The sequence below is a fragment of the Oryx dammah genome, unplaced genomic scaffold, assembly GCF_014754425.2.
Source record: "Oryx dammah isolate SB20612 unplaced genomic scaffold, SCBI_Odam_1.1 HiC_scaffold_11210, whole genome shotgun sequence".
Lineage (NCBI taxonomy): Eukaryota > Metazoa > Chordata > Mammalia > Artiodactyla > Bovidae > Oryx > Oryx dammah.
In genome coordinates this window covers 7263481-7289061 of record NW_024080603.1, presented here as the reverse complement: position 1 = coordinate 7289061, position 25581 = coordinate 7263481, and the positions used below count along the sequence as shown (strand labels likewise).

General features: G+C 41.0%; 1 protein-coding gene across 2 annotated transcripts in view; it reads left to right on the top strand.

The window, feature by feature from the left end:
* Nucleotides 1–25581, top strand: part of LOC120861001 (band 4.1-like protein 4A) — a 289057-nt gene that overhangs the window by 234035 nt on the left and 29441 nt on the right. The window contains exons 14-18 of one of the 2 annotated variants that reach the window (XM_040236707.1): nt 7086–7176; nt 10156–10239; nt 11201–11314; nt 23857–23904; nt 25004–25081. In XM_040236707.1, coding sequence (XP_040092641.1) covers nt 7086–7176; nt 10156–10239; nt 11201–11314; nt 23857–23904; nt 25004–25081 — 415 coding nt within the window. The remainder of the gene's footprint in view (nt 1–7085; nt 7177–10155; nt 10240–11200; nt 11315–23856; nt 23905–25003; nt 25082–25581) is intronic. The other variant, XM_040236708.1, reaches the window with a different exon arrangement.

The window sequence follows — 25581 nt, the reverse complement described above, 5'->3', positions numbered from 1 at the left end:
GTGTGGATCACAGGTCCTTCAGATAGTACAGCCCCTTTGTTCTACTCTGGGGGCCTAGGGAAGAAAACAGATGCTTGGACGTGCCTTTTTTGGTTTTGAACCAGTATTCTGACCTACAAAGAAGGGTGTTGGTGCCCACCTTTCGGTGTGTGTGCCTCGGTAGCTTGGGCAGAGGGTGAAATGCTTTCATCTCTTCTTCTCCCAAGTTGACCACGTTGGTCACGAGGAAAGCAGAGGGATCCAGGAGAGGGCTGGGTCAAGGAAGAAGACATTGGAAGCAGACCAACCAGGGAAGGGATCTTTCATGCATAGACTTATTTTCCTAGCATCTTTCTCATCCACACCCACTCTTTATGATCTACCCTCCAGCTTTCTAGCAGAATGCTTTGTTTGATCTTGCAGTTGACATGTAGCAAAATCAGTCTTAAAAGTCTGTATGTTTGTAGTAAAGAGGTAGCTGTGTTTAAATTCCACCCTTAGGAGTTTTGAATGCAGAAAAATAAAGGCAGGGGTCTGGCTACCTCTTTGGGATGAATGGGCTGAGGTCAGGCATTTGAACTTTAAAGAATTAGCCACTGTACACTGAAACACTTTTTACTTTCCAAATCATGTGTTTTGAAATTTAATTAAATTATACATAATTTAATGAATATCAGTTTTGGAAAATATAAAACCTTTATGATGATAGGAAAATATATATATAAAGTTTCCATGGCCATTTGACTGTTTGTAATTTGTGATGTTAGAAAAATATATTTTGCCAGGTTATTCTGTCATCTGCCATTTTTTCTCATAGTACCCAGTTTATAAAGTTGAAAAACCAAGGCAAGGTGATTCTGTACTATCAGTGTGAGAACTAGAGCTAAAATATATTTCCAGTTACTAGCTCATTCTTAATTCATGAATATAATATTTCTTCTGATAAGTCATTCTAGGTCAGATAATATGAACTCAGACTGTTTTTAATGAAACCTAATAATCTGTTAAAATCTATTCTGTCCTGATTATTTGTCTCAAGCATTAGATATAGCTTTTAAAAAATATAGATCAGAAAAGAAAATGTGAATAAGTGGGATAAAATTTAGCCTAAAAGTTTACAAATGTATCATATTTGAGAGTTTTAAAAATGAAATCATGTATATGATAGTCTCACTTTACTTACTGGCTATTTGTCTTTTTCCCCATTGAACAGAATAAGTCAAATTACTCTGATAAATATATATATATATATATATTTTTTTTTCTTTTAATGTCACATGTTCATCCTCCATGCCCACTCCAAATTCAAAGCAGTGGCAACATTTAAGTAACATCAGACATTTAAGCTAAGGTTGACAGGTGTCAAATTGAGCTATGAACTTTGGTGGTGGTGGTTTAGTTGCTAAGTCCTGTCTGACTCTTGTGACCTCATGGACAGTAGCCTGTCAGGCTCCTCTGTCCACGGGAATTCTCCAGGCAAGAATACTAGAGTGGGTTGCCATTTCCTTCTCCAGGGTATCTTCCCAACGGAGGTATCGAACTCAGGTCTCCTGTATTGCAGGCAGATTCTCTATCGACTGAGCTATGAGGGACCTTGTGAGGCTCAGTGTTTTTGTAATTGAGCATCCATGTGAATTAAGTACCGCATCTTGAAATCTGGACATCACAGGGATGACTTTTAAGAATCTCCCCCAGGTCAAGCGGCTAAACAGATCCTGGGGAAGTTGGTTCTGTTTCTGACAGCTGGTCTTCCTGAATGGAAGGCGAGGGTCACTTAAGATGAAGGCACTGAATTGTGAGCAGAGCCAGGCAGCACAATAGCGTGGTCATAGTCCGCTGCACACGGGCTGAGATCATTTGCATATGGGGTGTTAAAAAACAAGCAGATGAGACTGGGGAACACTGAACACTGGCGCTGCGGTGCTGCCTAACCCACAGGGAACTGTTGGGCCCCTGCCATGCTGTGGTTTTTGCCAGTTCAGAGACGAAAATAATCGCAGATCATGAGCTGGATCTGGCTCCTTAATAAACTATAGCAGTCTCCTGATACACTTAGTCTTCTACCTGTGACCAGTCTCATGAGTAAAGCCCCTTGTCTTTTGCGGGAGGGGGGTTACCACACCATGTGGCGTGCGGGATCTCAGGTCCCTGACCAGGAATGGAATCCATGCCCCCTGCAGTGGGAGGACAGAGTCTTAACCGGACCTCCAGGGAAATCCCAGGCCTTTGTCTTTTTCTGTGAATGATACGTAAGTTGATGTATGCTTCTAATTCTAAATGACCTTGCTAGAGTTAATATGTTATGTAAAACAAAATACAGATTTACTTAGGAGGCTTGGTAATCGTATGTGGACAACCGACTTTTGCTGTAGATCGACTGCTGCTTTCATTTAAAAGACTAGAAAGGAGGAGCACGCTAGAGCGGAAGGCTGCCGTGAAGCCCTGAGGAGTCGCCCAGGCTTGTAGGGTATGGCCGCCTGTGACCTCATCTCCTGCGTTTTCCATACTGCCACATCCAGATGTTTTTTGGTCTTAGTTTAACACTTTTTAAACATAACATTATTATCCTCAATTTTCCCTTCTAGTGGGAACAACTAGTAGAAACAGAAAGACATCCTCTATAATAACAGACCTTCACTGAATACTCACCATGTCTAAAACACTGTGCTGGAAATCATGGGGCCTCAGTGATACGCCCTTCACTTTATTAAGATTTTGAGGCCTTATTCACTTTTATTAGTAATTGTATTGTGTATATTATAAACATATTTTTTGAAATATATATGTGGCCGTTTGTATTTCTGGATATTTTAGATGGGAAACAACTGTTTGCCCTTCTCTAAAAGAAAGAGTTGCCCCACATGGAGTGATTTCTATAGTGTAGGAAACTGCCCTTAATGTTTTATTTCTCAACATGAGAAGTAGTTTAATAGCTGTTCACTTTATAATAATTTGTTAAACAGTTCACATGTGTATGTTATATTCTTTTCTGGTGGTCTGTTATAATTTACAATGAAAAAAGAATGTTGAAAACAATTTTTCCAGCCTCAAAATTTCTTCTGGAACAATGCCTAAAATTCCATTGTTATCAATTAATTATTTTAGTTAATATTTATCTTCTCCTTTTTGTCTTTCAAATGCAACTATTTTGTGACCAGTTAATACATGAAGACATGAGCCCTTTAGTGTAGTTGGTTTGTCAGATCACCACTTCTCTGTAGTTCAAGAATCTGAGCTTATGTAGGAGGGCTGGTTCTGGAAGGTAGGATAATGAGGGGAGGAAGAGTTTTGAAAAGGAAAGCAGTTAGTGCATGTCAGCAAAATGAAAAATCGGTAAGCCTAAAGGATGCATAACCGTCTCTCTCACCTTTGCAGATTTCAGTAAGCAATATTTAATTGCTTAGCTTTCTTTTTAAATGATAGATGACTAAAAAAAAACTCACTCATTTGGCATAATTAGGACAATGGTTAAAATATAGTATTTTTAAAGTGTAGTTATTACTTTTAAGTGCATATTTACTGACATAAAGCTAATAAGTATTGCCTACTTAGAGTTTTTAAAGAACGCTACATTCATGAATAAAAAGAGTAATTTATAATTAAGGTATGAATATTACATGAATGGATACTGCAGAAAATTTCCCAGTTAAGGCTTATAAGTAGCTTTTTTTCTTATAGTTAGTTTTCCTAGTAAGTCTTTTACACTTCAGGCTTGTCCAGTTCACATACTTACAGAAGAGGGAAGTGCATATAAATAGATTTTTTTTGGTTAGTAGTATGCTGTTTTGAATATAAAAAACCATAAATTAAGTTGGATTACCCTATCTGGTTATGATGTGTTTGAGTTGTGTTATCTGACTGTTATGTTAGTAAAATAATCTTGTCAGTGAAGCAGTTTATTTTGAAGACATTTGCCTATTGTGTTTGAGATTGTCTGAGAGAGCTTGTATGTGATTTTTTTTCCCCTGAAATTCTTTGAGAAAACCATAGATCTAGTGTTTGACCTCAAAAATTATGACTTAGGTATTGTGAATAACCAAATGTTGGTTTCTTTAAGGAAGTACATATACATATATAGTTTGAAAATTTTCTATTTGAAAATATTCCTCAGTTTTTGGCCTGCCTGTTTATTAAGCTTTTGCAAGCTTGGGAAAGAGACTCGGTGAAAGTGATCAAGCAGCCTCACTTTCCCCAAGGCTGTTAGACTAAGAAAAGACTGCTCAGCAATATTTCGGTTACTAGGGCTAGGGAGAGGAAGACTGGGATAAATTGGGAGATTGAGATTGACACATACACACTACTGTGTGTAAAATAAATAAACAATAAGGAACTACTGTGTAGCACCAGGAACTCTACTCAGTACCCTGTAATGACCTACATGAGAAAAGAATCTAAGACAGAGTGGGTGTATGTATGTATAACTGATTCACTTTGCTGTACAGCAGAAAGTAACACAACATTGTAAATCAACTATACTCTAATAAAAATTTTAAAATCAAACAAACAATAACAAAAAACAAACAACAAAACACCAACGCCCACCCCGCCCTCCGCAAAAAGCCAAGAAGGGACTGACTGCTCAAACGGAGAAGGCGATGGCACCCACTCCAGTACCCTTGCCTGGGAAATCCCATGGACGGAGGAGCCCGGTGGGCTGCAGTCCATGGGGACTGAGTCGGACACAATGGAAGCAACTTAGCAGCAGCAGCAGCAGCAGCTCAGTCAAAAGTGATAAGACGTGAAGTAAACCCAGGTGTATCCACCAGCTAGCTGCACAGGACTTCAGCTTAAGTGATGCTTGCTTTCACTCGGTGCTTCTTCCACTGCTGTTATTGCCACTGGGCACTTGGGCTGGATTCCCTGCTGTGCCCCCTTCTTCCCCCAGCCTAGGAAATTGCCCTGGGTATGTGAATTTCCCTTATATTATAAATTAGCAATACCAGCTTGGAACAATGCTGCATTTAAAAAACATGTATTTAAAACTATTAAAAATATTTATATGGGGACACATCAGCTGTCTGGGGCACAAATGAATTAATCCCTCTTGTCACTGTTCCAAGGCCATATCACACAGAGTTCCCACTTTTGAGAAGTAGCTCCTTCTTAAATCTGCACCTGCAATTTTGGGAATATGCCCTTGTGATTTTTATTAAGGGTTATGGCAAAATAGACAGTGACTGGCCACTACAGTGTCTGATAGCATTGGGGGTTGTTGAGGGGGAGTTGGTTGTGTCTCATTCATCCAACCATGCTCTTTTATAATGCCTGAATTCTGAATGTTGCTCCCATATGAGCTTGCATTTAATACCACATATCTTCAGGTTCAACTTTTCAGGATTCCAAAACTGGAACAAAATTCAGGTATTGAATGCATGTCAAATTGCTCATAATAATAGTTTATGGAGTGCTTATTTGAAACCCCTGTTTGCTTTCTGTGTCTAAGGTGTATTCATTCATGTTTATCATTCCTGATCAGTAGCCAAGGCTGCCTCCCAATGTCCTGGAAGGAATTGCCAACTTCAGGGTGCTCATATGTTCCTCCTGTTATCTCTCAAGGTTGACTGCCCTTGACAGAGTTCTTCTCTTAGCTGACGATTAAATGTTCTCCTCATTGGTCGTTCTTTTCACTTACCTTCCAAAGAGTCTGTTTCTCCCAGTGTACCCTTAATTTAGACTGGCTCCTGAGGATGAGGCACAGATGGCCATGGAAGGCTGTGCATCGTGGTGGTTTCGAGCTAATTCTCAGGGGCCAGACTGGTGGGTTTAAAAGCTGGGCCCTCACTCATGAGCTGTGGGACCTTGGCAAAGTCCTGTTTTTCTTATCTTTAAAATGGGGAAATATTAGTATCCATATTAGAGGATTATTTTGAGGATTATATAAGTAAATAGACCAGAAGTAATTAGGACAGCTTGGTGGCTCAGATGGTAAAGAATCTGCCTACAATGCAGGAGACCTGGGTTTGATCCCTGGAGAAGGGAATGGCACCCCACTCCAGTATTCTTGCCTGGAGAATCCCATAGAGAGAGGGTCCATGGAGTCTCAAAGAATGGGAGACAACTGAGCTTTCACTTGGGACAGCACCCACCACATAGTAAGTGCTCAACAGGTGTCAGCTCTTACTAGTATTACAGACTTATCTTAGAATTTGGAAACTGTTAGCCGTGATTATACTTTGGATTGAAGGACTTGACCCATGGACATACAAGATGGCTTTCTGAGGAGGACACGCCTGCCTGCCACATGATTGAACCAGGACTGCAGGCGTCCATCCTCCCGGAGTGGGGGGCGTGCCACTAGAGAGGAGACTAGCCATCAGTGTCTGCACATCTCACCCCTGCAGGCTTATCAGCCTCTCTCCCAAGAATGGGATCCAGATTTCCTGGATGGGCTTGGCTGCTGGGCTAATTTGATCACAGTTTCCATCATTGTGTCTGCTGGGGGTGCCCTCTGCTGGTTCATCTAGCATGTGTGCAAATCTGGGGAATAACAGCTTTTAAAAAGTTAGTTTTAGCCTTTTAGGGATGTTTACATTAAAAGGCACACTTGAAAACTTTTTTTTTTTTTAATGTAATACAAATCATATCTATATTAGTCTGTTTTTGCTATTTGCATTATGTGTTGGAGTATTTTCAGGTCTGAAATATTTGGGGTAGGTTTGATTGAGAATGAGGGTTGTCAACGGCATGCCAAGAAACAGTAATTTTTTCACAACACAGTTGTCAAAAACCGATTGGAATGGCTTACATTCCAGTATAATAGTACTAAATATCTTAGATTCTTATTTAACGGTTTAAAGAATGTCCATGATGTGGGAACTTTGTAAACACTGAAGTCTCAAAACATCCTATTTTCAAATGGTGCCATAACCTAGATATTGGACATTGTTATATTCAGGGTTTAGTACATTTCAGAAAATATTATCTCAGATTTATTGAGCAATTCATTATGTATTTAGAATTATATTTTACCAATACAATGTGTCATGATGTCCCTAAGTTTACATTAAAATTTTCTTTTCCTTTTCTTTTGTGTTTTTCTGACCACTGCCTCCTTTTTTTTTTTTTTCTTCTCCACTGTCTCTTTCTTTCCTCTGCTTTGCTACTAGGATCAAACAGCATAAATCGGGTAACTGCGAATATGGAAAATGGAGAAAATGAAGGAACAACTAAAATTATCGCACCTTCACCAATAAAAAGGTCAGTTAGTTAACTGAAAGGACACACTGCTATCTGCTGTCACAGAAATGCTTTTTATCTTTTGTCAAGGTTAAGAAGCACTCTGGTAATTAACTAGTACTTTTAATGAAAATAGTCTGTGGGCCAAAGAATACTTTAAAATGCCAGTAAAATGTAAAGAATCAGGCCATGTCCCTCTCATTTGGAGGAAATGCCCCTGCTGTCACAGAATGATGGAGCTACAGTCTGTGGTCTGCCGTCTCCACAACACAGTGGAAACCCCATGTGATTTTTTTAAACGGCATGACATAATGGACTGACTCAGAGGGACCTGGGAAGTAAAGTAGATAGCATTCATGCTTAATGTACTGCGTTCATTATAGCAGTGCACTGAACTGTGGCCCTGGAAGGAGGTTTTATAGCACTTTGAGGTGCAGGGTTTCAGAAGGCAGTGATTGCGGATGTATGAAGAGTTGTCATGGTCTTTTGCATCAATTTTCCCTGAAGCATCCCCCAGCGGAAGGACCTTCTCTTAATATATTATGTGGATTGTTTCCCTGAAGGATCAGCATGGTTCTCTGTTCAGACACAGTTTCAGTGTCATTTTTTCCTGTCTCCAATTACCTTCGTGGAACAGAATGTTGCGCATACAGTGAGCTCTCTAGAGAGAGTACTCCATGCGCATTGTAGAGAAGCCCAGGCAGTCGGAAATATGTGACCTTGAGAAACTTCTTAGATCATCCACTCCATCTTTTGTTAGTAAATAATGGTGTTTTCATTCCATTGGATTGTTGCCACTTGGAGAAATATAGTGTATGATTTCTCAGCAAAATAATTCTAAGTTATGAAATTTCTCAGAGTTGCAATGTTTCCCCCAAGGTTTTGCCTTCATTTTCTTTTGTTTAGGTACAGGATGCTCCCTGTACAGATTCTCTTTTTGGAACGACAAGTTCTTTGCTTTCACGTACACTTTCTTCCTCTTTTCTCTTTTTGCTTACTTGTTTTGATTGGTTGATAATTGCTTTACAATGTTGTGTTGGTTTTCTGCGGTACAACAGCAAGAACCAGCCGTAAGTATACCCCCTCCCCTGTGGGCCTTCCTCCCACTCCCCGCCACCGCATCCCTCTAGGTTGGCACAGAGCGCTGGCCTGGGCTCCCTGTGTGATAGCAGCTTTCCTCTATCTATTTGATACTAGCATGCTAGCACTTTCATGTACTGTGCTTCTCTTAGCCTTGTCGTCGTGGCCAGAGAGTCAGCTGAATCTGTATGTACAGGGTATGCTTATGGTAAGTCTGACATAAGCCTTCATCTTGCATGAAGTTTAGATCTCAAGCCTTTTCAGAGCGTATGGAGGGAGTGCAGTCCGCTCCACAACTACATTCTTGCTGATAGGACTGATACCTGAAGGACTGCCACATTTTCCCACTCAAGCTCCAGATGAGAACCAGCTCAGAGACTGCATTCAGTTCATTTTCCCCCCGAGATTTCATTATTCTCGTGCTGCTCTCTCAGTTCCTCTTTCATCTCCCTACTGCACTGCTCAGTCTCCCTTTTCTCTTTTTTCTCTGATTTACTAAACACACCCAAACTTTCTACTGTATCTTTTTACATACCATATTTATTACTTTTCCTCCTTTCAAAATCAAAGTTTTACTTTAGAAATTTGATCTTCCAAATGTTTTTTAATCTTTTTAAGAATAACGTAAATAAAATATACCTACCGTCTACCAATACTAGTGCTTTTTAACATGCCTCTGTCAAATATCTAATATTTTAGGCTTTATAACTCCCTAGATGAATATCATATACTAGGATACAAGTTTATTTTCATTTTTTGAAATGACCTTGTCATTTTTTCTCTCCTCTTTCTTTGCTGTTACAAAGAACTCTGCTATGACTATATTCCAGGACAATTAAATAGAGGATTCCTCAGAAAGCTGGGGTTAAACATGGATTAGGAGTTAAGTAGCTCTATCTTTTTCTGAAGTGGAGGCTCCCAGGGAAGTGAGAGGTGGCATACTTTCTCTCCTCCCCTGGTGACGGGAGGCTTTTGATGAGCCCCTGCCTTGTGTCTCCCAGTGTTTCTAAAATAATTTATTGAGGTTGAGTAACAACTCAGTTATATTTATATTCTTAGGACAGAAAGATGATACTAGGTCAGGAAATAAGATTTGAAAGTCATTCTGATTTGGAAGGATGAAGCCAAGATACGGCGGAAGCTAGGGGCAGAGAAGGTCAGTTTGGCGGCCTGAACCTGCCCAGAGCTGACCGGCCTGCACAAATTCAGACCCAGATCCAAAGCCAGCAGTCTCTGACCACTGCTGAGAGAGAGAGCCAGCCACATGAGCCAGAATACTCAACTTTCCTTTCTTATCAGCCTTGTGTTTTTGGCTTGCTTGTTCCCCCTATTTCTCATCCTGCCAGAATTCTCCAGTCCAGAATACCAGTGTGGGTAGCCTTTCCATTCTCCAGTGGATCCTCCCAGCCCAGGGATCAAACCCAGGTCTCCCTCATTGCAGGTGGATTCTTTACCAGCTGAGCCACAAGGGCAGCCCAAGAATACTGGAATGGGTAGCCTATCCCTTCTCCAGCAAATCTTCCCAACCCAGGAATTGCACCGGGGTCTCCTGCATTGCAGGTGGATTCCTTACCAACTGAGCTATCAGGGAAGCCCTTTCTCATACTGCAGGTGGACTCGAGAAAGTTTCTTTTAACAATTGATGACTTGGCATTTGGGTGACAGCAGTAAAACAAGAAAGAAAGAAGGGGCAAAGAGACCCCCAAGGTACAGCTGGAAAGTTTATTATTATTACTATTTTTTAGGCAGCCACTTTACATTTTTTTCTGGAATGAGTCACAGGTATGAATAAAAACACACATTTTAAAACGTTTGTTAAATAATTTTACTGAAGAAATAAGTATGTGAGTTAATGTTCTTTTATTTTCTAGTTAATTTATTTCCCACTCTTTTTTGTTTGGTTGGTTTTTTAAATTAAAGCTTTAAGAAAGCAAAGAATGAAAACAGCCCTGATACCCAGAGAAGTAAATCTCATGCACCGTGGGAAGAAAACGGCCCCCAGAGGTAAAGAGAATCCTTGTTTTTATAAAGGAGAACAGTATAAATGGGGTTGGCAATTGCAGCTTGTTAAACGATGGAATTTGCTTTGTGGCTGGTGATGACTAACTGTGGACAAGCAGTCAGATTCCTAAATCAGCATGACTGAGAACTTCTGAAGTAGAAGTCAACAGGATGTGTCCTAACATGAAACTTTCTCCTGGAAAGACAGAAAGGAAAACTTGCATATACTAAGAAACTGCCTGAAAGGTGGTGAGGATGGCTTAGGTGGTCATTTGGATACTTGAAATGACATATTAATGATAATTTCCCCAATTGCACCATTCTTGTTAAAACTTAAGTTGAAAACTACTGTTGATGAATAGTGCGTTTAGAGGACCTTTATTCCTAGAAATAAATAAATATTTAGTTAATTTTGTTCACAATTACCATACCAGGGACAGATCTGCTTCATAATTAATTGATAAGTTGAATGATTGTTCCAGGTCTGACCACACGATGGTTCAGATTCTAACTCTGCCTCTTTCCTGGGTACTTGGCTGCTTAACTAAATATTCTGTATTTCTGTTTTCTTTTCTGTTAAATGGGTCTAATAACTGTACTTCAGTGACTAGGGCTGACCTGGAGATAAACTGGGATAATGTGTATAAAGCCCTCAGCTAGCAAGTGTAGATTCACCATAAAGGCAGATTGTTCTTACTGTTGCCGTCATTTGTGTGTGCTCATTTCTTTTGAAGTCCAGTGAGACAAGCCCAATCCTGCAAAGTGAAGACTGTCATGATTTATTTTACTAGATCTTACTCTTCTTTCAATAAATCTTGTCAGGAAAGAGAACCATGTGCCCAAGACTCAGTATTCCCCTGAAAGTAGAGAATGGGCAGTTGTGAGCCCTTCCCTAGGTCCAGCTTAGGGTATTGCTCCTCCCGGCCCTCTGCAGACATCCTTGACCATTCCTCTTCCACTCCAGCGGACTCTATAACTCCCCCAACGACCGCACGAAATCCCCCAAGTTCCCTTACACACGCCGCCGAAACCCCTCGTGTGGGAGCGACAATGACTCTGTGCAGCCCACCAGGAGGAGGTAAGCGGAACAGCCGTCGGTTTTAAATTTTCAGCAGCGGTTCCAGGTCCCAGGCGCAGTGTAACCAGGTTACTCTCATAGTGTCCTGACTGTTTGTGCCCTCACGATAACAGAGAGCTTCTGAGTTTTGTTGTTGTGTTTTGTTTCTTTGAGATGAAATAAGCTAGAGGTCCTGAAGTATTTCTCTTAAAAAGCCAGCATTTCAGAGGATGATTTCATAAAATATTGATGGGAACTTACTCTCTGTATTGTAGTGAAGACTAAAATTTTAAAAATATGTATAATATTTTGAAAATATATTGTATGTATAATATGTATATGTAATATGTATTGAATTAATGATATACATTAATATGTAAAAGATTTAAATGTTTTTACATGAGAAGAAGATCCTTAATGACCCCAAAAACATCTTCATGACCCAGATAGCCACAATGGTGTGATCACCCACCAAGAGCCAGAGATCCTGAAATGCAAAGTCAAGTGGGCCTTAGGAAGCATCACTATGAACAAAGCTAGTGGAGGTGATAGAATTCCACTTGGGCTGTTTCAAATCCTAAAAGATGATGCTGTGAAAGTGCTGCACTCAATATGCCAGCAAATTTGGAAAGCAGTGGCCACAGGACTGGAAAAGATCAGTTTTCATTTGAATCCCAAAGAAGGGCAATGCCAAAGAATGCTCAAACTACCGCACAATTGCACTCATCTCACATGCTAGCAAAGTAAAAAAAATTATCAAAATTCTCCAAGCCAGGCTTCAATAGTACGTGAACCGTGAACTTCCAGATGTTCAAGCTGGATTTAGAAAAGGCAGAGGAACCAGAGATCAAATTGCCAACATCTGCTGGATCATCAAAAAAGCAAAAGAGTTCCAGAAAAACATCTGTTTCTGCTTTATTGACTATACCAAAGCCTTTGACTGTGTGGATCACAACAAACTGGAAAATTCTGAAAGAGATGGGAATACCAGACCACCTGACCTGCCTCCTGAGAAATCTGTATGCAGGTCAAGAAGCAACAGTTAGAACTGGACATGGTACAGACTGGTCCCAAATAGGAAAAGGAGTACGTCAAGGCTGTATATTGTCACCCTGCTTTTTTTAACTTATATGCAGAATACATCATGAGAAATGCTGGGCTGGAAGAAGCACAAGCTGGAATCAAGATTTCCGGGAGAAATATAAATGACCTCAGATACACAAATAATACCACCTTTATGGCAGAAAGCGAAGAAGAACTAAAGAGCTTCTTGATGAAAGTGAAAGAGGAGAGTGAAAAAGTTGGCTTAAAGCTCAACATTCAGGAAACTAAGATCATGGCATCCAGTCCCATCACTTCATGGCAAATAAATGGGTAAACAATGGAAACAGTGAGAGACTTTATTTTTTTGAGCTCCAAAATCACTGCAGATGGGGACTACAGCCATGAAATTAAAAGATGCTTGCTCTTTGGAAGAAAAGCTGTGACCAACCTAGACAGCATATGAAAATGCATTTAATATTTAAGCATTTAATGTTGGAGATATTACTTTGCCAACAAAGGTCTGTCTAGTCAAAGCTATGGTTTTTCCAGTAATCATGTATGGATATGAGAGCTGGACTATAAAGGAAGCTGAGCACCAAAGAACTGATGCTTTTGAACTGTGCTGTTGGAGAAGCCCTTTGAGAGTCCCTTGGACTGCAAGGAGATCCAACCAGTCCATCCTAAAGGAAGTCAGGCCTGAATATTCATAGGTAGGACTGATGTTGAAGCTGAAACGCCAACACTTTGGCCACCTGATGTGAAGAACTGACTCCTTGGAAAAGACCCTGATGCTGGGAAGGATCGAAAGTGGGAGAAGAAGGGGATGACAGAGGATGAGATTGTTGGATGGCATCACCAATTTGATGGACGTGAGTTTGAGCAAGCTCTGGGAGTTGGTGATGGACAGGGAAGCCTGGCATGCTACAGTCCATGGAGTTGCAAAGAGTTGGACACATCTGAGCGACTGAACTGAACTGGGAAGACAAGATCATGTTTAGAGAGATATCTCTTAGGTGAGGCTGAATTATTGGCTCTCAAGACTGATATTGTTGCTTAAACTTGAGTAAAACCCCTTTCAAGAACAGAGAAATGAGTCTTGTTACATTTTACTCAGCAGGTCAGATTGTTCATATGAATATACTTGTGTGTTTGTGCTTAATAAAAAAAAGAAAAATTCCTATATAGCGGTTTTGAACCCTCTGCAAAGCAGGCTGGGCAATATGACAGGTCCAAGAGAGGAAGACCGAGAAATCACTTACTAGTGAAATTCACTTTATTTCTATCTGATGGGGACTATGTTTTACTTTGGGTGCCTACATGAGTGGTATTTTATGTGACTTATAATTATGAGATGAATAGATAGCAACACCAACTAAATGGACATGAATTCAAGCAAGCTCCAGGAGATAGTGGAGGACAGAGGAGCCTGGTGTGTTGCAGTCCATGGGATCATGAAGAGTCGGACACAATTTAGCAACTGAATAACAATGACAATAACCAAATTATGAGATGTTCCAGTCATGTTTTCAGATAACCATCAAGATTCTTTTCGTATGCACTGTGGATTTAGAAAGCAGAGGTGCATCTCTTTTCTCTGTCCTTTGTTCATAGTCACTTGCTGGTCCATCCCTGCTTGATCCTTCTGCTTCTGCCAGTTTCCTAGAGTCTTCATCCGTAACTTTCTCAAACCAGGTCCACTTCACCAAAATCCTTTGAAAGTTAAGAAAAGAAAGGTCATCATCTTCACCCAGCAGGACTGAGAAGGGGGAGCCAGATCATAACCCATGATGATTAGACAGAATAATGGAAAAATAGCTGGCATGTACCATGTCCCAAGTACTGAGCAGTTTACTAGCTATGTATTATCTCGTTTCAACCTTATGGTACCCTACAGAAGTTGACATAATGTATCTCTCAGTCACTAGGCCTTTCCAGCAGAGAGGGATTAAGGCAGGGATCAGTGCACAGGTGTGAGCAGGACTGAAGGAACAAAAAGACTAAGAGTCTGTGGCCTGGATACTGTGCTGCCCCAGGGCTGCAGGAGTAGCGGGAGAGATGGGGAAGCCACCCAAAGATTCAAAGCTACTTCTGCCTTAGAGCTGGCCCCTGGGAGCCTGTGCTTAGCGCTGACACCGCTGGGGGCACCACCACTGTAGGAAGGACTCTTGCTGCAACTGCTTTAGAGGGTACCACCACGTCTAATGCTGTGGAAGCCTCACTTTTAGGGAATGCAACAGTAAGTATTGCAGGTGCTGCCAGAAGCAAAATTGCCTCCTTTTTTCTCCTGCCTTCAAGTCTCACCTGAGCACCTAAGTGGTGAAGAAGCCTAGGAAGATGTAATTTTCAGGCCTCTCATCTTGGCAATACATGGGAGACTACAACTAGGTTTGGATGGGACTGAGGACCAATGGAAAAATACCTGGCCCAGCATTATTATCTCACTTTTATAGATGAGAAAACAGGCTTGAGGAGAAAAGAGTAACTATTCCTTGCACACATCCAGAATTTGGGTCCACGTCTGTATGTCTGAAAAAGGCAGGGCTAATGAGTCATTATTTAAAACAGGCAGGGGAATAGATTTTCTGCTCTCCTTTCCCTTCCAACGATTGGTTCAACTTGGAGAACACTTAAAAAACAAGTCAACATCACTGGGAAACACTATAAAGTGAATTTGTTTGTATATGTGTATTGAGGAGTTGTGGGGAGTGAGAATTACTAAATATTTTAAGAATCTGTGATGGTATGGTTATTGTTAATAGATAGGTTTTTATAGGTTCTCACCCTAAATTATTAGTATACTTTTTCAGCAGTCCCTAAATAAAATACACACACTGAGCAGATGGTCATTTTGATTTTAATGTTTAGAAGTGAATTTATCAAGTTTTACATTACATATGAAAATTTGTGGTATTTTTTTCCTAAACTAATTGCTTGAAATAGTTGGGAGCACACACATTCCCAAATCCAGACTTAATAATGTTCATATTGAATACAGTTTCTGCTGGCTTCCTGTGCAATACAGAGATGTAATTGTGGTGTGTGGACACAGGATCCTTTCATGGGTACCATCCAGAGGAAAGACAGTTTTGATTTTATAGAGTAGAGAATTTTTTTGTCTGAGCATCAGGGCCTCTGTCTGGTTCTTTATGGTACTTGAAAGGTCTCTTATTGGGCATGTGTTTTGAGGAGACTAGACATTGCTGACTGTTGGCATCAAGAGCTAGAGCTCATTCTTTGTTTCTTTCCACTCTAAAAACCCTGTAATTGTCCCTGTCCTTCTCAGTCTTGTTTTATCTTCACATGTATTTACCTTGCTCTTGAACACAAATCCCTGCATAGCTGAATCAACTCTGACATTTAAAACTGAATATTTGTCATCAGCATGGAGGAATATGGTGGACTTAAATTTAATAATGGAAAATTCTACTTTGCAATGCATGGCCAGAATAACATGTTTTGTAAAACATATCAAAGTTTCCTATTTTTGCTAGCTGTCTGTCATTAAATGGATACATCTATCAGATTCAAGTGGAGCCTAGAGCTCTGGTCCTTAGCCTTCTGGGTTGGTGACACTCTGAGAGCCTGCTGCAATGCTGGATTCATTCCAGAGGAGGGGCAAGTACTTAATTCAATACATGGGTATGTTTTCCTTTGCAGCTCAATTGGTAAAGAATCTGCCTACAATGCAGGAGACCTGGGTTCAATTCCTGGGTCGTGAACATCCCCTGGAGAAGGAAATGGCAAACTACTCCAGTATTCTTGCCTGGAGAATCCCATGGACAGATGGACAGAGGAGCCTGCAGGCTACAGTCCATGGGGTCACAAGAATCGGGCATAATTTAGCAACTAAACCACCACTACATAAATTTTCATAGAATTTTTCAACGTTCATGGAGCCCTGAAGCCTGCTTGTTTAAGTAGTCCTGCTTTAGAACAGAAAAGCTACTATACTTCCTGGCCAATACAAGTTTATTTTTACCCTAGTCCATCATTTTCACACTCAAAAATGCTTATTGGAGGCGTCTCTATGCAAGGCATGTGTTAACCAGCACTAGAGAAAGTCCCTGTAGGGGCCTTGGGATGGAATGGAGATGGGGAGTATTCATAGAAAGGCTGAAAGGTTGGTGTTGTCAGGCACTGAGAGGACAGAAATGTGTTACAGATGAGCCCAGAGAGAAAGAGCGAAAGGAAGAGAGAGAAGTCAGACCTCACAAGGACATCTGGCCTTTGTTGAGGATTTCAGTCATTATTCTGGTAGTTTTTCTAAGGGAGTGATAACACAGTTGCATTTTTACTGGGTAGAGATGGTCCTTGCTGCCTCTGGGGGAAAGGTGGTGGTGGACATAGGCCAGACAGCAAGGTCCTGGAGAAAGAGGATGGAAACCTGTGCCAAGGTGGCGATGTGGAGATCAGAAGGAAGTAGATGGTTTTAAGACCCTTTAAGAGGTAAAAGTGTGGGCTGAGAAGGATCAAAATGAGGGGCAAAGGAATGACAGGTGTCAAGATGAAAGCCAGACTTGTATAATTTCATGGATGGAGGTGTGATGCACTGAAATAAGAATCACCTGGATATCACAGGTTTAAAAAGGGAAACTGAGTTTGGTTGTTGATAAGTTGAATTTGTTGTACCATTGAGAAGTCCAAGTGAGGGATTTACATGGATTGTTTGATACAAGTCAGGAGCTAGATTGGCTATCTGGACTGAAATATAGATTTCTTACAGATGTTAGTTGAAATATGAAATGGAGTTGAGGTTGTCTAGATAGATACTATAGATAGAGTGCAAAGACAAAGCAATAACAGAGCTGTGGGAAACGTCAGCATTTATTTGCCTTAGTTGAAGAGGGTTAACTTGTAAAAGAGACAGAGATATTATATCTATGTGAAAAATCATGGAACAACATACTGGCGCAAAATTGGGAAAGGAGTACTTCAAGGCTGTGTATTATCACCCTGCTTATTTAATTTCTATGCAGAGTACATCTTGTGAGATGCTGGATGAAGCACAATCTGGCATCAAGATTGCTGGGAGAAATATCAGTAACCTCAGATACACAGATGCCACCACCTTTATGGCAGAAAGTGAAGAGGAACTAAGGAGCCTCTTGATGAAAGTGAAAGAGGAGAGGGAAAACATTGGCTTAAAACTCAGCAGTCAGAAAACTAAAGATCATGGCATCCAGTCCCATCACTCCATGGCAAATAGATGGGGAAACAATGGAAACAGTGACAGAGTTTGTTTTCTTGGGCTCCAAAATCACTGAAGATGGTGACTGCAACCATGAAATTAAAAGATGCTTGCTCCTTGGAGGAAAAGCTATGACCAACCTAGATAGCTTATTAAGAAGCAGAGACATTATTTTGCCAACAAAGATCCATCTAGTCAAAGCTATGGTTTTTCCAGTAGTCATGTATGGATGTGAGAACTGGACTATAAAGAAAGCTGAGCACTGAAGAATTGATGCTTTTGAACTGTGGTGCTGGCAGAGAGTCTTAAGAGTCCCTTGGACTGCAAGGAGATCCAGCCAGTCCATCCTAAAGGAGATCAGTCCTGAATGTTCATTAGAAGGACTGATACTGAAGCTGAAACTCTGATACGTTGGCCACCTAATAGGAAGAACTGGCTTATGGGAAAGGGCCCTGATGTTGGGAAAGATTGAAGGCAGGAAGAGAAGGGGATGACAGAGGATGAGAAGGGGATGACAGAGGATGAGAAGGTTGGATGGCATCACCGACTTGATGGACATGAGTTTGAACAGGCTCCAGGAGTTGGTGAGGTGGATAGGGAAGCCTGGCATGCCACAATTGATGGGATCACAAAGAATCAGACACTACTGTGTGGCTGAACTGAACTGAAGTCCTCATTCCCAGAATGCTAGAAGCCAGGCTTCTATCTCCTAGGCATGAGAGTAGAGACTCTCCCTATAAGATATGGAAAGATACTAGGGAAAAGGTCTACTGATAGGAACTTTCAAAAGATTCTCCAGTGAAATGGCGAGACTTCCCATATTAGCTCTGCAGTGCAGTGAGGCTGTCTGTTACCATGCACTGCACCATCCGGAGGGGTCCAGTCTTTTCAGTGTCTGAAGTATGAAAAGAGCCATAATCACCCAGCATTTGGGGACAGCTTCTCTTCGGAAAGACAGAGACTGAGCCAAGAATTAGGAGTATGAGGGACTCACAGGACATAGAGACAGTATAAGAAACAAAATTTTCTAAAATATATATACTTATTACCTTTAGAAAAGTGGAAACTGTGGTATTGAAAGAGTGAATAAGAGTTTTTAGCTTTTAAATTTGTGGGGTAGAATTTTAAATAATTGGAAGATAAATTAAGGAAATCTTCCCCAAAGTAGAACCAAAACAAATCCATGGAAATAAGGATTATTATGATCAAACCTGAATATCAGTCATTTGACTAATGAAATTTCTGAGGGAAAAAACCCAAAAATTACAAGAAAGGAAACTATTAAAGAAACAATATAAGAAAATATCCCAGATTGGAATGGTTTAAATTTATAGATAGACAGAACCCACTGAGCATTTGGCATAGTAAATTGAAAAGTAAGATCCTTACCAAGATCATTAAAACATTATAGACCAAGAGAGAATTTTAAAAAATTGGCATCAGGGAGGAAAATGTGAGAGGAAAAAACACAGATCATGACAAATAAATATCATGGACTTGGACTGCTTCACAGCAAAAGCAGGGAAAGAAGATAATGAGACATTGCCTCCAAATGCTGAAGGAAGATTAGTTTCAATTTAGGATTCTGTGCCCAGATAAACCAAATTATATGTGTATAAAGAAGACATGGTCAGAAATTTCATTCTCAAAAATAAATATACATATATGTGTGCACATATATAATGTGTATATTTAGTGTATACCACATACATATATATGTGCATATATATATATACACACACAGCTCAAACTACTGCACAATTGTACTCATCTCACATGCTAGTAAAGTAATGCTTAAAATTCTCCAAGCCAGACTTCAACAATATGTAAACCATGAACTTCTAGATGTTCAAGCTGGTTTTAGAAAAAGGAACCAGAGATCAAATTACCAACATCCGCTGGATCATTGAAAAAGCAAGAGAGTTCCAGAAAAACATCTACTTCTGCTTTATTGACTACACCAAAGCTTTTGACTGTGTGAATCACAACAAACTGTGGAAAATTCTCAAAGAGATGGGAATACCAGACCACCTGACCTGCCTCTTGAGAAATCTGTATGCAGGTCAGGAAGCAACAGTTAGAACTGGATATGGAACAACAGACTGGTTCCAAATCGGGAAAGGAGTACGTCAAGGCTGTGTATTGTCACCCTACTTATTTAACCTCTATGCAGAGTACATCATGAGAAATGCTGGGCTGGATGAAGCACAAGCTGGAATCAAGATTGCTGGGAGAAATATCAATAACCTCAGATACACAGATGATACCACCTTTATGGCAGAAAGCAAAGAAAAACTAAAGTACCTCTTGATGAAAGTGAAAGAGGAGAGTGAAAAAATTGGCTTAAAGCTCAACACTCAGAAAACTAAGATGATGGCATCTGGTCCCATCACTTCATGGCAAATAGATGAGGAAACAGTGAGAGACTTTACTTTTTTGAGCTCCAAAATCACTGCAGAATAGTGACTGCAGCCATGAAATTAAAAGACGCTTACTCCTTGGAAGGAAAGTTATGACCAACCTAGACAGCATATTAAAAAGTAGAGACATTACTTTGCCAACAAAGGTCCATCTAGTCAAGGCTATGGTTTTTCTAGTAGTCATGTATGGGTGTGAGAGTTGGACTATAAAGAAAGCTGAGCACTGAAGAATTGATGCTTTTGAACTGTGGTGTTGGAAAAGATTCTTGAGAGTCCCTTGGACTGCAAGGAGATCCAGCCAGTCCATCCTAAAGGAGATCAGTCCTGGGTATTCATTGGAAGGACTGAAGCTGAAGCTGAAACTCCAGTACTTTGGCTACCTGATGCGAAGAGCTGACTCACTGGAAAAGACCCTGATGCTGGGAAAGATTGAAGGTGGGAGGAGAAGGGGATGACAGAGGATGAGATGGTTGGATGGCATCACTGACCCAATGGAAATGAGTTTGAGTAAACTCTGTGAGTTGGGGATGGACCGGGAGGCCTGATGTGCTGCAGTTCATGTGGTTGCAAAGAGTTGGACAGGACTGAGCGACTGAACTGAACTGAGATACATATATAGTGTGTATGGGCTTCCCAGGTGGCGCTAGTGGTAAAGAACTCACCTGCCAGCGCAGGAGATGTAAGAGACACGGGTTCAGTGCCTAGGTCAGGAAGGTCCCCTGGAGGAGGGCGTGGTGACCCACTTTGGTATTCTTGCCTAGACAATCCCATGGACAGAGGAGCCTGGCAGGCTACAGTACAGAGTGTTGCAAAGAGTCAGACATGACTGAAGGGCCTTAAATATGAGTCTGTATATATGTGTGTGTGTGTGTGAATATATAGCTGCCGTGAGAAGAGGCCATGAGACCTAAGACGATGGGATTCATCAGAGGTGCAAAAGAAATTCCCTGGCTCAGGCTGAAGGGACATGTATGAAGCAGTGCTAGACAGCAAACTGTCCAATGCGAGTAGGAGGGCAGAGTGCTCCTTAAGGCATTTCCATGGAACTTGCAGATTGTCTGTGTATTTGTCCATCTCAGGACGAGTTGTGCAGCTCTCTCAGAGATGGGATAAAGTATTAGTGAGAAGTACGAGGGAAACTAAGCAAGCAACTTAAGTAGAAAACTAGGCAGTTATCATCTCTAAGAACAATTTAAACCTATACAAGAAATTGTATTCCTAAAACACTGTTTAGATCAGTCATCTGTGAACAGTAGTTACGTAATTGTGTTTACAATGAGCAATTCTATCAACATTATGTTATTGATATAATTATGTTGGGAAAGTGGGAGAATTAAAGTTGTGGATGTGGCATTAAAAGAGTCACGTCTGCCCTGCCTAGATCGGAAAGGCACACGTCACAAAGGATAAGGACATGGAGCCCCAAAGCAAGAACGAGGCCTCGCTCAAGAAGTGTGGCTTTGCAGGAGAGGAGAGAGATTGGGCAGAGAGTTGTGGGGGATGTGGAGTCAAAGTAGGTGTGTGTATGCTTGAGTAGGAGAGACTCGAGAATGTGGAAGGCTGCTGAAGAGACTCGGCTCAGAGGACAAGGTGAACATGTGTGAGAGACAGGACGTGGTTAACGGCAGTCACCGAGGAGGTAAAAGGCAGTGGGAGCTGCACAGCACAGGTAAGCGGATTGACCTTAATTGTAGGGACACTTCCATAAAAGAGAGGGCGATGTGGGTGAGTTTTTATTTTGGCTAACAGGAAAAGGAAAGAGCTCCCATCTGATGGCTGGCTCCTTTTTGCTTTGGAAGGAGAACACAAAGTCATTTGCTGCAGCAGCGGTGCAGTGAGTCAGAGCGCTGCAAGGTGAAAGGAGTGTGAAAGCACTTTGAAGAAACTGAGAGTTCTTAGATCAGAGAAAGGTGGTAGGATTGCTGGGCCATGTTGTAGATCTGAGATTACGCACATGGATTTGTAGTGTAGTTAACATGCCCTTTTACGTAACCTCATCTAGCACTGCTTGCCAGCTTTTGAGGGCTGGCCCAAAGAACCTGGAGAGTTGGATTCACCCACCTTTGGAGTTTTGTCATAAAGACTGAACAAAAAACACAATCAGAGGAAGTTTCAAGTCTTGGCATACATCTTATTGTGATGATGAAAATCCAAACTGAGTCAGGGAGGAAATAAAAGTTAGCTGACAGAAAGTTGCAAGATTGATAGACAGACAGTACTACTGAGGTCAAAGAAAGGTAGAATGGAAGTCACTGAAGAAGCAACAATGGTAATAGCCGACGTTTATTGAGTGCTTAGAGTGGGCCAGGTCCTACTGTGTGCATTTTAAATATATTGATTCATTTTATCCTCATAACAACCCTGTGTGAATTGAAGTGAAGTGAAGTGAAGTCGCTCAGTCACGTCCAACTCTTTGCGACCCGGTGGACTGTAGCCCACCAGGCTCCCCTGTCCATGGGATTCTCCAGGCAAGAACACTGGAGTGGGTTGCCATTTCCTTCTCCAGGGGACCTTCCCGACCCAGGAATCGAACCCAGGTCTCCCGCACTGCAGGCAGATGCTCTAACCTCTGCACCACCAGGGAAGCCCTGACAACCCTGTGTGGGAAGTACTATTCAAACTGAGGCTCAGGAGAGAAGCCTTGTGTTTAAATCACACTACTTATCATCAGATGGGACGGGATTCACATTCAGGACTACAGAACTCACACATTTAACAGGGTGCCCCACTGAAGCTGTTTGAAGGTAAATAGGAAGTGGTATTCAGGAAGGAGAGGAGATTGAGGTTAGAGAACAAGGTTTTTGCAGGTGGTTACAGATAATAAAGTCCAAAGTATGACCCCGATGGGGTTGCTGAGTTGCAGTAAAGAGGTCCTTAGGGAAGATGACAAGGGACATGGAGGCTGGGATGTTGGAAAGGGCATTCAGGTGAGAGCTGACATCAGATTATGGCAGAACTTGGCTTGGTGGATTGTGTTACAGAATTGGGATTGTTTGCCTAACTTGCAGCAAGCCAGACATTGAAATGCCAAGGTTTGCAGCAGAGTAATCATTTATTCACAAGATAACCAAGCAAATTGATGGGAGAACAAATCTAAAACTTGTCTCCCTGAAGATCAGACTTAGGGACATTTATAGGATAAAGAGGCAGGGTGTATGAGGTGTGGGGAGAGGTGATTGGGGTAAGAAGAGGGAGGTAATCGGTGGTTTCTGCAAGAGTGGTCGAGCTTCATGGTGCTTCATGGCAACTGTTCAGAAAATGGTAAGAGTTAGTATATTCTGAGGGTAGAGGTTTTGGCCCTCTAACATCAAAAGATCACCCGTCTGATACTCACGCAGGGCTGGTTGAATGGCCAGTGGTTTCAACCAGTTTGAACTAGGCAAGAACTCCACATTCCTGAAAAACAATTTAAGCAACCATTACTATAGTGACCCATACATTGGAGGTGTTATCCATAAGGAAGCTAGGGAGTGGTTAGTTTTAAAATCAACTAAAAGCAAGTGAGGCAGGTTAGATTTGGTGGGCCTTATTAGGTTAGTGCTCTGTTTCAATTGCAGATCTGGGCACTACAGTTGAACTCTGTTCCTGGATGAGTGGAACTTAACAGATAATTACTGTTATATCGTTAATTACTCAATAGATAATTACAGACACAGGTAACTGTGCATAATTACTTATGGACTGTTTGTAGCCCCTGCTAGCCTGTTGGCTTCTTGAGGCCAGTTGATATCATTTCTGGGATCTGTTGTAGAGCTGGGCCTGGATGTGTGGCTCATGTGTTTGGTGACTGCCGTGAATGGTGACTGTGTAATGTGCATTAACTGAAGTAAAACTCATTCTGGTATGCTTTCCTTAGCCAGCTGATAATCGTCTGTTCTCCTGAATGAATTCTTTTTTCTTACCCCCCATAGGAAAGCCCATAACAGTGGTGAAGATTCAGATCTAAAGCAAAGGAGGAGGTAAAAAAGCCAAAATGGAAGGAGGGTCAAGGGAGAGGGAAAGGGCTTAGCAGATCAGCACAGCTCAGACCTGAGGCAAGAGTATGGGAGATGTTTGGTTTTATTAGTGACTGACTGCTTTAAGGATATTGTAATTTTTTAAACTTTGAAATAACAATTTTGGCTACAACTGGTTCTCAGTCTTTCATTCCTTAACATCTTTAGGAGTTTCTTTCTCTCTCTCTCTTTCCTGCTCCTTTTTTGTCTTAGAGGAGCTAGCTCCATTATCTCTCTCTTTCTTTTTTTCTTTTCTATTCTCTTTCTTTCAGTTTTTCTTTTTGGCCACACCACACAGTGGCATTTGGGATCTTAGTTACCTGACCAGGGATTGAACCCATTCCCCCTGCATTGGAAGCATGGAATCTTAACCACTGGGCTGTCAGGGAAGTCCCTCGCTTATCTCTTGCTACAGTATAACCATCCAGACCTGGGTGGTTGAATATAACAACAACCATATATATCTTATATGATTCTATTGATTGATCAGCAGTTTGTTAGCTAGTTTAACTGGTCCCTGGCAGAATGGCTGTCTGCCTGGGAACTCTTTCTCTCCATGATCTCTGCACCTGGTTAACCTAGGTGGCTGGGAAGAAGCAGAAGCTACCAGCTCTGTTAAGAAATAGTCCTAGAACTGACAGAGTATCCCTTCCACCTCCTTCTGTTGGAAAAATCAGTCGTAGGACCAGCACAAATTCAAGGGGAGTAGAAATAAACTCTCCCTCTCTTCGTGGGGGTAGGGGTTTGACAGGTCTTTGATCCATATTTAGTCCACCCCAGGGACTTATAGCTTTTCTACATCAGAGTTCTGTTGAAAGCACTTGATTTTGTGGTCCTTTCTAGGAGTGTGGTGACATTTACTTTAGTCTGCTTCCACATTTCTGTAGACATTCAGATGGCTAGCTGAATTGAGAAAATGATTGGGAGAGGGCTATGACAACTACTTATGTTTGAATTGGTAATTTTATTGCAAAATTAATTCTAAAGAACCTACATGAACCTTTCTGAAATTTTTCATTTGTCATAAATGTTTTTTTTTTTTTTCCTCTCATTTTCTTTTCAGGTCACGCTCACGCTGTAACACAAGCAGTGGTAGTGAATCAGAAAATTCTAACAGAGAGCACCGGAAAAAGAGAAACAGGTAATGTTGGAATATGATAGTTAGCAGGAAATCAGCCGCTGAAATCAGTGGCTGCCACTGATTGTAGAACCTGTGTGTCCTATGAATTTTTACACCTGATTTTTCTCAGCTGTATTTAAGAAGAAATCTGGAATGATTCTGAAGTACTATTTTAGGAAACCTCAGCTCTTTGAACTGAGTTTCTTATCTTTATAATAAGATGATTAAACAGTTTGACAGTGATGTTCCTTCTTGTTAATTAAAAAAAAAAGAGCAATGATCTATATTTAGGTACAACATGCAGTGAATTTGCCTAAGAGTGGTAAGAAATTTTATCATTTGTAGAGAGATTTCTCCCTGAAGTGTCTTTTAACATGACATCATTATTCTTTGCCCAACCAAAAACCAAGACACTCATAGTTGCATACTTTTAGTCTTACGTGTATGTAAATACAAATGTGTTTATACTTGTGCCAGGCACACACAATTAGATGGGTAAATGCAATTAATTCAGATTTTTA